Source organism: Sander vitreus, chromosome 3 (genome assembly GCF_031162955.1).
Source record: "Sander vitreus isolate 19-12246 chromosome 3, sanVit1, whole genome shotgun sequence".
NCBI lineage: Eukaryota > Metazoa > Chordata > Actinopteri > Perciformes > Percidae > Sander > Sander vitreus.
This window is the reverse complement of record NC_135857.1, coordinates 34,962,334-34,974,848: the sequence shown is the minus strand read 5'-3', so window position 1 is coordinate 34,974,848 and position 12,515 is coordinate 34,962,334. Positions and strand designations below refer to the sequence as shown.

Below are 12,515 nucleotides of genomic sequence, written 5' to 3'. Positions count from 1 at the left end.
TCTCTCTCTCTGTGTCTCTCTCTGTCTCTGTCTCTCTCTCTCTCTGTCTCTCTCTCTGTCTCTCTCTCTCTGTCTCTCTCTCTCTCTCTCTCTGTCTCTCTGTCTCTCTCTCTGTCTCTCTCTCTCTGTCTCTCTCTCTCTCTCTCTCTGTCTCTCTCTCTCTCTCTCTCTCGTCTCTCTCTCTCTCTCCTGTCTCTCTCTCTCTCTCTCTCTCTCTCTGTCCCTCTCTCTGTCTCTCTCTCTCTCTCTCTCTCTCTCTGTCTCTCTCTCTCTCTGTCTCTCTCTCTCTCTCTCTCTCTCTCTCTCTCTCTCTCTCTCTGCCTCTCTCTCTCTCTCTGTCTCTCTGTCTCTCTCTCTCTCTCTCTCTCTCTCTCTCTCTCTCTCTCTCTCTCTCTCTCTCTCTCTCTCTCTCTCTCTCTCTCTCTCTCTCTGTCTCTCTGTCTCTCTCTCTCTCTCTGCTCTCTCTCTCTCTCTCTCTCTCTCTGTCTCTTCTCTCTCTGTCTCTCTCTCTCTCTCTCTCTCTCTCTCTCTCTCTCTCTCTCTCTCTCTCTCTCTCTCTCTCTCTCTCTCTCTGTCTCTCTCCCTCTCTCTCTCTCTCTCTCTCTCTCCTCCAGCTGTTTGTGAGAGGTCAAAGGTCTCCTCCACAGCTGACTAACCTTCCATTAACAATGAGAGATATCACCGTCCTGTGTTCAGGGAGAGTTTAACATTTCTGACCTCTGACCTCCCAGCAGCTGGGACGTTCACAGATGTCCTTTTTCCAGTTCTCTTTTATTTTAATTTGTAATAATCTGAAATCCCACAGGAAAACCTGTGGGATTCAACATTTTTGGCAATGATCTGAAGGTTTTGTACCCAAAAAACGTGAACCCCTGATTGAACTGATGGATGTAGGTGCAGTTTTAGGGAAGTTTTTGCTGGTTTGGAGCATTTCGAGGTCGTTTTCAGCCCTAAAAGAGCTTTTTATTAACCCTTGTGTTGTCTTCCCCGTCGACCATGATGCAAGTTTTTGTTTTCCTGGTTCAAAATGTAAAATACAACATTTTTGGTCGTCTTTTTTGACACTTTTGTCACTTTTTTCGAAGTTTCGGTCAATATTTTTCTGTTCTTTTTTGACTTTTTTTTTTTTTTTAAGCTTTTCCTGTGTTTTGGTCACTTTTCCTGACGTTTTGAAGATTATCCTGAAGTTTTTGTCACTTTTTCCGACGTTTCTTCGATATCTTTGTCCGACGTTTTTCAACCCTCTTTACATTTTTCTTTACATGCTATAAAAGTGAATAAAACACCCAAATTGAACCGTACGCCCACCCACGACCCTTTCCTTAACATAATAGTCTAATCATAATAGACGTCAATAGTCCCGACCAAGCACGTTTACTTATAACGCTAAAGGGACGGCAATAGTCCCGACCAAGCACGCTTTACTTATAGCGCTAAAGGGGACGTCAATAGTCCCTGACTAAACGCGTTTACTTATAGCGCTAAAGGGGACGGCAATAGTCCCGACCAAGCACTTTACTTACAGGCGCTAAAGGGACGTCAATAGTCCCGACCAAGCACGTTTACTTATAGCACTAAAGGAGACTTTTAGCGTCAATAAGAACGACAAAGGCACCCGACCAAGCGTCCATATCTTACGAAATGAGTGTGAGAACGTGTTGTTTGGATGAAAGCGTCAGCTAAATGACATGCAATGTAATGATTTGACCCAAGGACAACAGGAAGGTTAAGGAGCTTTCTTATCTGTGAACATGTGCTGGTTGCACCCAGCTCGTTGCCCTGATCCAGACCTTTTAGTGTTTTTTTTTTTGGAGAGATGACCTGTGACCTTTCCCCTCCTACTTTACAGGAAATTGAGTCCCTGCTGGTGAACTGGAGCGGGCCGGACCTCGGGGGGTTCGGAGAGCTGGTTCTGGAAGGTTCCTTCAAGGTGCACCGCGTGAAGAAGGAGAGAGCCTTCTTCCTGTTTGATACCATGCTGCTGATCGCCAAAAAGAGGCTGGAGCAGTTCGTCTACAGCACGCATATCTTTGTAAGTTAGGAAGCAGCAAGGTGTGAAAACACCTTAGACTATGAGGGAGGAGGGAAGGTGAGGAGGGAAGGTGAGGAGGGAGGAGGGAAGGTGAGGAGGGAGGAGGGAAGGTTAGGAGGGAGGAGGGAAGATTAGGAGGGAGGAAGGGGAAAGTAAAGATGGAGGAGGGAAGATGAGGAGGGAAGGTAAGGAGGGAGGAGGGAAGGTTAGGAGGGAGGAGGGAAGGTGAGGAGGGAAGGTAAGGAGGGAGGAGGGGAGGTTAGGAGGGAGGAGGGAAGGTGAGGAGGGAGGAGGGGAGGTGAGGAGGGAGGAGGGAAGGTTAGGAGGGAGGAGGGAAGGTAAGGAGGGAGGAGGGAAGGTAAGGAGGGAGGAGGGAAGGTGAGGAGGGAGGAGGGAAGGTTAGGAGGGAGGAGGGAGGTTAGGAGGGAGGAGGGAAGGTAAGGAGGGAGGAGGGAAGGTTAGGAGGGAGGAGGGAAGGTTAGGAGGGAGGAAGGAAAGTAAAGATGGAGGAGGGAAGATGGAGGAGGGAAGATTAGGAGGGAGGAGGGAAAGTAAAGATGGAGGAGGGAAGGTAAGGAGGGAGGAGGGAAGGTAAGGAGGGAGGAGGGACGTACTCACCCAGTAAGAGCATGCGCCCCATAGGCTGAGTCCTTTGCAGCGGCCCGGGTTCGAATCCGACCTGCGGCCCTTTGCTGCGTGTCATCCCCCATCTCTCTCCCTTTCATGTCTGCCCACTATCACAAAATCACAATCTCTCTCTCTCTCTCTCTCTCCTCTGTCTCTCTCTCTCTCTCTCTCTCTCTCTGTCTCTCCCTCTGTCTCTCTCTCTCTCTCTCTCTCTCTCTCTCTCTCTCTCTCTCTCTCTCTCTCTCTCTCTCTCTCTCTCTCTCTCTCTCTCTCTCTCTCTCTCTCTCTCTCTCTCTCTCTCTCTCTCTCTCTCTCTCTCTCTCTCTCTCTCTCTCTCTCTCTCTCTCTCTCTCCCTCTGTCTCTCCGTCTCTCTCTCCGTCTCTCTCTCCCTCTCTCTCTCCGTCTCTCTCTCTCTCCCTCTCTCTCTCTCCCTCTCTCTCTCTCTCTCTCTGTCTCTCTCTCTCTCTCTCTCTCTCTCTCTCTCTCTCGTCTCTCTCTCTCTCTCCCTCTCTCTCTCTCTCTCTCTCTCTCTCTCTCTCTCTCTCTCTCTCTCTCTCTCTCTCTCTCTCTCTCTCTCTGTCTCTCCCTCTGTCTCTCTCTCTCTCTCTCTCTCTCTCTCTCTCTCTCTCTCTCTCTCTCTCTCTCTCTCTCTCTCTCTCTCTCTCTCTCTCTCTCTCTCTCTGTCTCTCTCTCTCTCTCTCTCTGTCTCTCTCTCTCTCTCTCTCTCTCTCTCTCTCTCTCTCTCTCTCTCTCTCTCTCTCTCTCCCTCTCTCTCTCTCCGTCTCTCTCTCCCTCTCTCTCTCTCTCTCTCTCTCCCTCTCTCTCTCTCCGTCTCTCTCTCTGTCTCTCCCCCTCCTCTGCAGTGCTGTAATCTGCTGCTGGTAGAGACTCTGAAGGATTCTCTGTGCTTCAAGGTGTCAGATCAGACGATTCCCAAACAGCAGCACGTCGTCCAGGTGAGTGTTGCCGAGACGTTTCCTCCAGATCCAAGTCCTTCGCATTTACAATCTGGGTCCAACTGCGATCCGTCCCAGGTCACGTCTGAGACTCCGGCCTCCATCTGCGACAGAGTTGTTAAACGTCTTATAAACAGTGGTTTAAGTGTGCAATGAAACATAAACAAATGACTTACTACACTGAAGTCAAAGCTCTGAGACTTTTTCTAGTACACAAAAGGCTTATTTTTCTCAAATATTGCTCACAAATCTGTCTAAATCTGTGTTAGTGAGCACTTCTCCGTTGCTGAGATAATCCATCCACCTCACCGGTGATCAAGATGCTGATTAGACAGCAGGATTATTGCACAGGTGTGACTTCGGCTGGCCACAATAAATAAGTTTTACTGTCCGGGAGGGGTCCAAAAACCAGTCAGTATCTGGGGTTGGGGTTAAGGTTCAACCATCTCTTTCTCTCTCGACCTGGCTGCAGTTTGTCGTCATAACCAACTTGATTTTCGATGGCGTCTGGTACTTTGGAGAGGTGTTCTTTTCACAGATGAACCCTAACCATAACCATAACACCGGATACTGACTGGTTTTCGGTTTTCGGTTTTGATATGCCACACCTGTGAGGTGGATGGATTATCTCGGCAAAGGAGAAGTGCTCACTAACACAGATTTACGACAGATTTGTGAACAATATTTGAGAGAAATAAGCCTGTTGTATATAAAAAGTCTTGAGTTTAGCTCCTGAAAAATGGGTGCAAAAACAAAAGTGTTGTGTTTATAGTTTTGTTCTGTATATTTCTTAATGAAAGGGTCGTAATTACAGCTTAAAGATATTTCCTACAGTGTCTGTTTTTCTGCATGTTTGATGCATGTGTTGTTGCTGCAGACGAAGAACCAGGAGGAGAAGAGGCTGTGGGTCCACTACCTCAAGAGACTGATCGTAGAAAACCATCCCGCTTCTCTCCCACAGAAGGTACTTCAAGATTACACACTTCAAACCCTTTACTAAAGGTGTGGGTTTGGTGATCTGGGTTCGATTCCCACTGCGATACATCAACCAATGCGTCCCTGAGCAAGACACTTAACCCCTAGTTGCTCCAGAGGTGTGCGGCCTCTGACACATGTGGCAATTGTAAGTCGCTTTGGATAAAAGCGTCAGCTAAATGACATGTAATGTAATGTAAGGAGGGAGGAGGGAAGGTTAACTGAGGATATAGTATTAATAGTAGGTTTAACTGAAGCCCTGTTATCAGCAGTGTTACTGGTTATAGTGGGAGATCTGGACACAGACACCAGGAGTCTCCTGCTGATCTCTGCTGCCACCTGCTGGTCGCTCACACTTACTCCTTAAAAACCCTGAACCTGCATCCATCAGAGGCAGGACTATTACGTCAAAACCTTAACAAACTAACACATACCGAGTGAAGTCACACATCTGTCCAGTCCACATCTATCTGACTTTGTACTCCAAATACAAATCATCAGATCAGACAAAGTAATATAATATAAAAATGTAAAGGTGCACTTATTAAACAGCGCAGTGAAACGTAAAAACCAAGGCATACTTCAGACTGACCTCATGAAGTGGCGTATGTATGACACGCCACTTATATATATATATATATATATATATATATATATATATATATATAAAAGTGGCGTATATGTATGACACGCCATTATATATATATATATATATATATATATATATATATATATAAGTGGCGTATATGTATGACACGCCACTTATATATATATATATATATATATATATATATAAAGTATATATAATGGCGTGTTATCAAGACGCATACTAGCTTTTAGCGTGTCTATCAACGCCGCTTGAATGTGGATTGCGTGGGAATTTACGCCGTAGCGAGTAGTATGAAAGGGTGAAAATCTGACACGTACGAATTGACGTGTCATACATACGCCACTTCATGAGATCAGTCTGCAACGTGCTGTATACGACGTGCTGTATACGGCGTGCTGTATACGGCGTGCTGTATACGGCGTGCTGTATACGGCGTGCTGTATACAGCGTGCTGTATACGGCGTGCTGTATACAACGTGCTGTATACGGCGTGCTGTATACAACGTGCTGTATACGGCGTGCTGTATACGGCGTGCTGTATACAACGTGCTGTATACGGCGTGCTGTATACAACGTGCTGTGTACGACGTGCTGTATACGACGTGCTGTATACGGCGTGCTGTATACGGCGTACTGTATACTAACGCGTGCTGTATACTAACGTGCTGTATACGGGCGTACTGTATACGGCGTGCTGTGTACGAGCGTGCTGTATACTGGGCGCGCTGTATACGGGCGTGGTTGTACTATCGGGACGTGCTGTGTACGGGCGTATTGTATACGACGTGCTGTACGATGTGCGTATACGGCGTACTGTATACGACGTGCTGTGTACGGGCGTGACTGTATACGGCGTGCTGTGTAACGGCGACTGTATACGGGCTGTGTACGTGGCACGGTGCGACGCGTTGTATATCGGGCGCGGTTGTATACAACGTGTTGTATACGGCGCGGTATGCATGACGTATAGTAACGCGTGCTGTATGCGCGTATCAGCATTGACGCGCGTGTGTATGACGACTGTATACGGCGCATTGTATACGACGGTAGACGACGCTGTATACGGCGATCGCGACTGTATACAACGTGCTGTGTACGGGCGTGCTGTATACAACGTGTTGTATACGAGCGTGCTGTATACGGCGCGATTGTGTAGGGCGTGTTGTAGCGCGGCTGTATACGCGCATTGTATACAACGCGTTGTGTACGGGCGTGCTGTATACGGTGCACTGTATACGTGCTGTGTACGGCGCGCATCGTACTGACGACGCGGTTGTGTACGGCGATTGTACACGGCGTGCTGTGGTGACGGGCGTCGGCGTACTGTATACGGGCGTGTCGGCGTGCTGTATCGGCTGCATACGGCGCAGTATGTGTGACTAGTAGCGTATCGGCGTGCTGTATACGACGCGTTGTATACGGCGTACTGTATACGACGCGGTTGTATATGACGCGGCTGTATACGACGTGACTGTATACTAAACGCGCTGTATACGACGACTGTATAATGGCGCATTGTATACTAACGCGCTGTGTACGACGATTGCATACGGCGAGCGCACTGTGTAATGACGCGTTGTATACCCGACGCACTGTATACAACGCGGTTGTGTACGGCGAAGCTGTATACAACGTGCTGTGTACGGCGTGCTGTATACTAACGCGGCTGTATACAACGTACTGTATACGGGCGTGGTTGTATATGGGCGGTTGTATACGACGGTTGCATACGGCGTATCTGTATACTAACGTGGCTGTATACGACGTACTGTATACGGCGTACTGTATACAACGTGCTGTATACGACGATTGTATACGGGCGCACTGTGTACGACGCGGCTGTATACGCACGCGACTGTATACAACGCGCTGTATACGGGCGTGGTTGTATACAACGTGCTGTATGACAACGTACTGTATACAACGCGGCTGTATACGGCGCGGCTGTATACAACGTGCTGTATCAACGCACTGTATACGGCGTGCTGTATACTAACGCGGTTGTATACAACGCACTGTATACTAACGTGTTGTATACGGCGTGATTGTATACGACGCGGCTGTATACAACGCACTGTATATGGCGTGCTGTATACGGGCGCGGCTGTGTACGACGTTGTGTATCGGCGTGGCTGTATACGACGTGTCGTGTAGCAACGGCTGTATACAACGTACTGTATACGGCGTGCTGTGCATACGGGCGTGTTGTATACGACGTATGTGTACGGGCGTGTTGTATACGACGTGCTGTATACAACGTACTGTATACGGGCGTGTTGTGTACGGCGCGGTTGTGTACGACGTGCTGTACTGGGCGCGGCTGTGTACGACGTGCGTTGTGTACGGCGTGCTGTATACGACGCGACTGTATACGACGTGCTGTATACGGCGTGCTGTATACAACGTGCTGTATACAACGTGCTGTATACGACGTGCTGTATACGGCGTGCTGTATACGGCGTGCTGTATACGGCGTGCTGTATACGACGTGCTGTATACAACGTGCTGTATACAACGTGCTGTATACGGCGTGCTGTATACGGCGTGCTGCACGTCGTATACAGCCGTATGACTTCACTTATCATTCTTTGCAGGCGAGGCAGGTCCTGGGGGACAACTTCTGTCAATGTGAGTCAAACACACCCACTCCATTTCTTTTCAGTCTTCTTGCTAGCTCTTTTCAAACTAAAAAATTTCACCAGAAGTTCTAAAGAAAATCAACCCTGAATAGCTTGTTCTAGCATGTGCCGATGTGGTGACATGACTTCCTGTCTCTCAGCTCCTCAGTTCGACCAGGACAACCTGAAGAAGTCGTGCGCATCGCCGCGAATGGACGATAGCCGTGGCTACCACAGAGGCCGACGCCAATCAGGTCAGGGTTAGTCGTCTCTTCCTTCCTCCCGCTAAACAAACACGACGGATAGATCATTCGGTATCACTCATATTATATATTATATATATCATATAGGTGTGTCTGTCTGTCTGTGTGTGTGTGTGTCTCTGTGTGTGTGTCTGTCTGTCTGTGTGTGTGTGTGTGTCTCTGTGTGTGTGTGTGTGTGTGTGTGTGTGTGTGTCTGTGTGTCTGTCTGTGTGTGTGTGTGTCTCTGTGTGTGTGTGTGTGTGTGTGTCTCTGTGTGTGTGTGTGTGTGTGTGTGTCTCTGTGTGTGTGTGTGTGTGTGTGTGTGTGTGTGTGTGTGTGTGTGTGTGTGTGTGTGTGTGTGTGTGTGTGTGTGTGTGTGTGTGTGTCTCTCTGTGTGTGTCTCTGTGTGTGTGTGTTTGTGTGTGTGTGTGTGTGTGTCTGTCTGTGTGTGTGTGTGTGTGTGTCTCTGTGTGTGTGTGTCTCTGTGTGTGTCTCTGTGTGTGTGTGTGTGTGTGTCTCTGTGTGTGTCGTGTGTGTGTGTGTGTCTCTGTGTCGTGTGTGTGTGTGTGTGTGTGTGTGTGTGTGTGTGTCTCTGTGTGTGTGTGTGTGTGTGCTGTGTCTCTGTGTGTGTGTGTGTGTGTGTCTCTGTGTGTGTGTGTGTGTGTGTGTCTCCCTGTGTGTGTGTGTGTCTCTGTGTGTGTGTGTGTGTGTGTGTGTGTGTGTGCTCTCTCTGTGTGTGTCTCTGTGTGTGTGTGTGTGTGTGTGTGTGTGTGTGTGTCTCTCTGTGTGTGTCTCTGTGTGTGTGTGTGTGTGTGTGTGTGCTCTGTGTGTGTGTCTCTGTGTGTGTGTGTGTGTCTGTCTGTGTGTGTCTGTGTGTGCTTTGTGTGTGTGTGTGTCTCTGTGTGTGTGTGTGTGTCTGTGTGTGTGTGTGTGTGTGTCTCTGTGTGTGTGTGTGTGTGTGTGTGTCTCGTGTGTGTGTGTGTGTGTGTGTGTGTGTGTGTGTGTGTCTCTCTCTGTGTGATCTGTGTGTGTGTGTGTGTGTGTGCTCTGTGTGTGTCTCTGTGTGTGTGTGTGTGTGTGTGTGTGTGTGTGTGTGTGTGTCTCTGTGTGTGTGTGTGTGTCTCTGTGTGTATCTCTGTGTGTGTCGTGTGTGTGTGTGTGTGTGTCTCTGTGTGTGTGTCTCTGTGTGTGTGTGTGTGTGTGTGTGTGTGTGTGTGTGTTTGTGTGTGTGTGTCTCTGTGTGTGTGTGTTTCATAATATGGGCACTTTAAGTTTGTTAGATTTAAGACTACAGTGAGCAGCTGTTTGAGGAAATTATTTCTATTACTTTAATTTGAATATAAATGAAATAAAGTGTGTGTGACAGAGAAACATATATGACCATTAGAACCAGAGACTGACTTCTTTCCAGTTATTCAGGGTCTCTTTGCTCTGTCTGTCTGTCTGTCTGTCTGTCTGTCTGTCTGTCTGTCTGTCTGTCTGTCCAGAGCCTCCAGAGCTGCTGCTGTACACACCTGAGAAGTCCAGGAAGAGTCTTCCGCTGCTGCTGGAGGGAAACCTGCCGTACAGACGCACCAGGAGACAGTCAGGTAGACGGGATGGCTCACGTATCGCAAAAAGACTCCACATTATATCACAGCAACACGAGGGACGGAAACATATACGGCAACTGTTTGAAACGTTATCAGCAGGGATGCACCGAATCCAATATTGGGCTTCTGAATCGGCTGAATATTGGGCTTTTTGACGGGGTTCGGTTCCTGCCGAATGTTAGGGACTGTTTGTTATTTATTTAAGGAGTTTTGGGACCTTTAGCCAAAATAGACATGACCCTCTCCTCGCCAGTAAACATTATTCTATGACCCTCCAAAACTAGGCTTCCTCCACTACGTATAAAAGTCCAAATCTACACAAAACCCGCAATCAATTAGTAAGCTGACATCACGTTTATATACACGGCATTTAGGAAACCTTTATTGCAACGTTGGCTCGGCAAGATGTCCAGACTAGTGCAACTGTCATTTTCGTTTTTTGCGTCCTGCTGCTCCCATCGTCAGCCAGGTAATATATTTTTTACTAAAGCAGTATATGAAATCAGATGTATTACCTACCACCGTTTAGTTTTGTGTTATTTAAGATATTTATAAAATATCTGATCATGTCAGAGGTAATTAATTATTCCACTCATTTTTTAGACCCATCTGGTAGAGAAGGAGGGCCGAGACTGAGAGCTACACGGAAGAATAGGCACCAATGTTGCACCAATGTTGCTGTTTCATGAATACAAATGATGGGTGACCTCCCCCCCCCAGACTAAAAAAGGTTGGGTGACCCCCCCCCCCCCGACTAAAAAAGGTTGGGTGACCCTCCCCTCAACAAAAATTATTTTCCTCCGGTGGTCCATTCCATAAATACCGAACGGTCCCTTAGAATTGTTTTCCACCAAACCGACCCCTACACTTGCACTCCGCTCGCTACGCTGGTCGACGTGATTACGGCGCCGTTGATTACGGCGCCGTTGATTACGGGAAGGTGTTCACGTAGGCGGAGCGTTCAATGCAGCAGGCTGTGAGGAAGTGGAAATGGAACTGGTGAGCAGAAAAAGTGTTGTTTGGCAGTACTGTCAGTCAAAAGAAGGCCATTCAAGTCCAGCTACATGTTCAATCTGCAATGCTGATTAGTCTGGTGGTGGCGAGGACCCTAAACAATACACAACATCACCGCTGTTACAACATCTGGTATGAAACATCTGGAAGAATACGAGCTGAGCATGAAGGAATCTACAGACAGCAGCCAGAATGCTGCAACTTCAGATACGGCAACGGAAGGACAGTCACTGTTTACTTCATTAATGTGTTTACTGGGTTCATGGACTGAGGATGGGACGAGCACTCAGCAGACTCTCAACCAGGGGATTCAGGATTCGGCTGAACCCCAAACATCTGGATTCAGTGCATCCCTAGTTATGGTCGTTGGTCATTATCAGTTGTTATCAGCTTCATACATGTGGGTTAAAAGGGGGCCTGCTCTGACTATAATATATAGTACATACTATACTATCTACTATATACTATACTATATAGCTATACTACTATAAATAGTATATACTATACTATATAGCTATACTACTATAAATAGTATATACTATACTATATAGCTATACTACTATAAATAGTATATACTATACTATATAGCTATAGCTATAGGTGCAGAAGGCACTTACAATTAGTCTGTATATCGACGACATTGCAAATCCAGACAGCTAGCTAGACTATCTGTCCAATCTGAGTTGTTCCGATGTTTTTTTTACGCTTTTCAGATGTTTTTAGGGCTTTATCTGTCTTTTTTGTGATGTTATTGTCCTTTATTTTCACCATTTTTGAGGCTTTTCCAACATTTTTGGTCTTTCTTTTGACGTTTCAGTGGCTTTTTCCGACGTATTTGTAACATTTTTCAACGTTTATCCCTGTATTTTGGCGTTTAAAACGTGACTTGTTTGGATGCATGTCCTGTCCAACTGTAACCTAATAACCTAATAATACCCTCAGACCCTGAATGACCCCAACGACTCTCAGAAACCCGAGACACATAAATGAGCTCCTGTTTCAGCCTGAACCAACGGATAGCTAATCCGTTGGTTCTTACACCCTGCCAAAACATACAAGCTCATCATATATTATTAAGTCCACGAAACGCCTTCTTTTCATAACACAAGTAGGCGTGTGTGAAACGAGAACATTTAGAAATGTGTCTGGATGAAGTGATTTCATGCCAAGCAATAAATTGGTAAAATCCTGAGCCAGCACGAAATAATATCTTTGTTTCTTTTCCAGCTCCGGCTAAAGACATCGAAGCAGCATTTCATCCTAATGGTATGTTATTTCAGAATCATCTGTTCATTCATTCACACTAATGACCCATCAAAACATGAACCAACAAACTCTGCAGCAGCTCACAGCAGTTACCAAGGATGCACCGAAAACCAGGCGGGTTGCCAGGATGGCGCCGTTGATTACGGGAAGGTGTTTACGTAGGCGGACCGTTCAATGCAGTAAGCTGTGAGAAAGTGTTGTTCGGCAGTACTGTCAGTCAAAAGAAGGCCATTCAAGTCCAGCTACACGTTCAATCTGCAATGCTGATTAGTCTGGTGGTGGCGAGGACCCTAAACAATACACAACATCACCGCTGTAACAACATCTGGTACGAAACATCTGGAAGAATACGAGCTGAGCATGAAGGAATCTACAGACAGCAGCCAGAATGCTGCATGTTATGCACCTTGTTATTTGTACACGCTGTGACTATACAAATCACAACATGTAAATAGGAACATGTTGGCGTTATTTTGTCACTTATTGGGAGCAGTAGGCTAGTTGGAGCCGGTTACCTCCAGGATCTGTGCTAAGCTAGTCTAGATGGAGCCAGTTACCTCCAGGATCTGTGCTAAGCTAGGC

At 47.0% G+C, this 12,515-nt stretch overlaps 1 protein-coding gene across 4 annotated transcripts in view; it reads left to right on the top strand.

Annotated features, from left to right (window-relative positions):
* Positions 1-12,452, top strand: part of plekhg2 (pleckstrin homology domain containing, family G (with RhoGef domain) member 2) — a 123,041-nt gene extending 110,589 nt beyond the window's left edge. For 2 of the 4 annotated variants that reach the window (XM_078247171.1, XM_078247172.1), the window contains exons 8-14: positions 1,850-2,032; positions 3,524-3,616; positions 4,494-4,580; positions 7,796-7,829; positions 7,981-8,079; positions 9,549-9,650; positions 11,895-12,451. In XM_078247171.1, coding sequence (XP_078103297.1) covers positions 1,850-2,032; positions 3,524-3,616; positions 4,494-4,580; positions 7,796-7,829; positions 7,981-8,079; positions 9,549-9,650; positions 11,895-11,974 — 678 coding nt within the window. In that variant the 3' untranslated portion in view covers positions 11,975-12,451. Of the gene's footprint in view, positions 1-1,849; positions 2,033-3,523; positions 3,617-4,493; positions 4,581-7,795; positions 7,830-7,980; positions 8,080-9,548; positions 9,651-11,894 lie in introns of all 4 variants that reach the window. The other 2 variants (XM_078247169.1, XM_078247170.1) reach the window with 2 other exon arrangements.
* Positions 12,453-12,515: the final 63 nt, after the last annotated feature.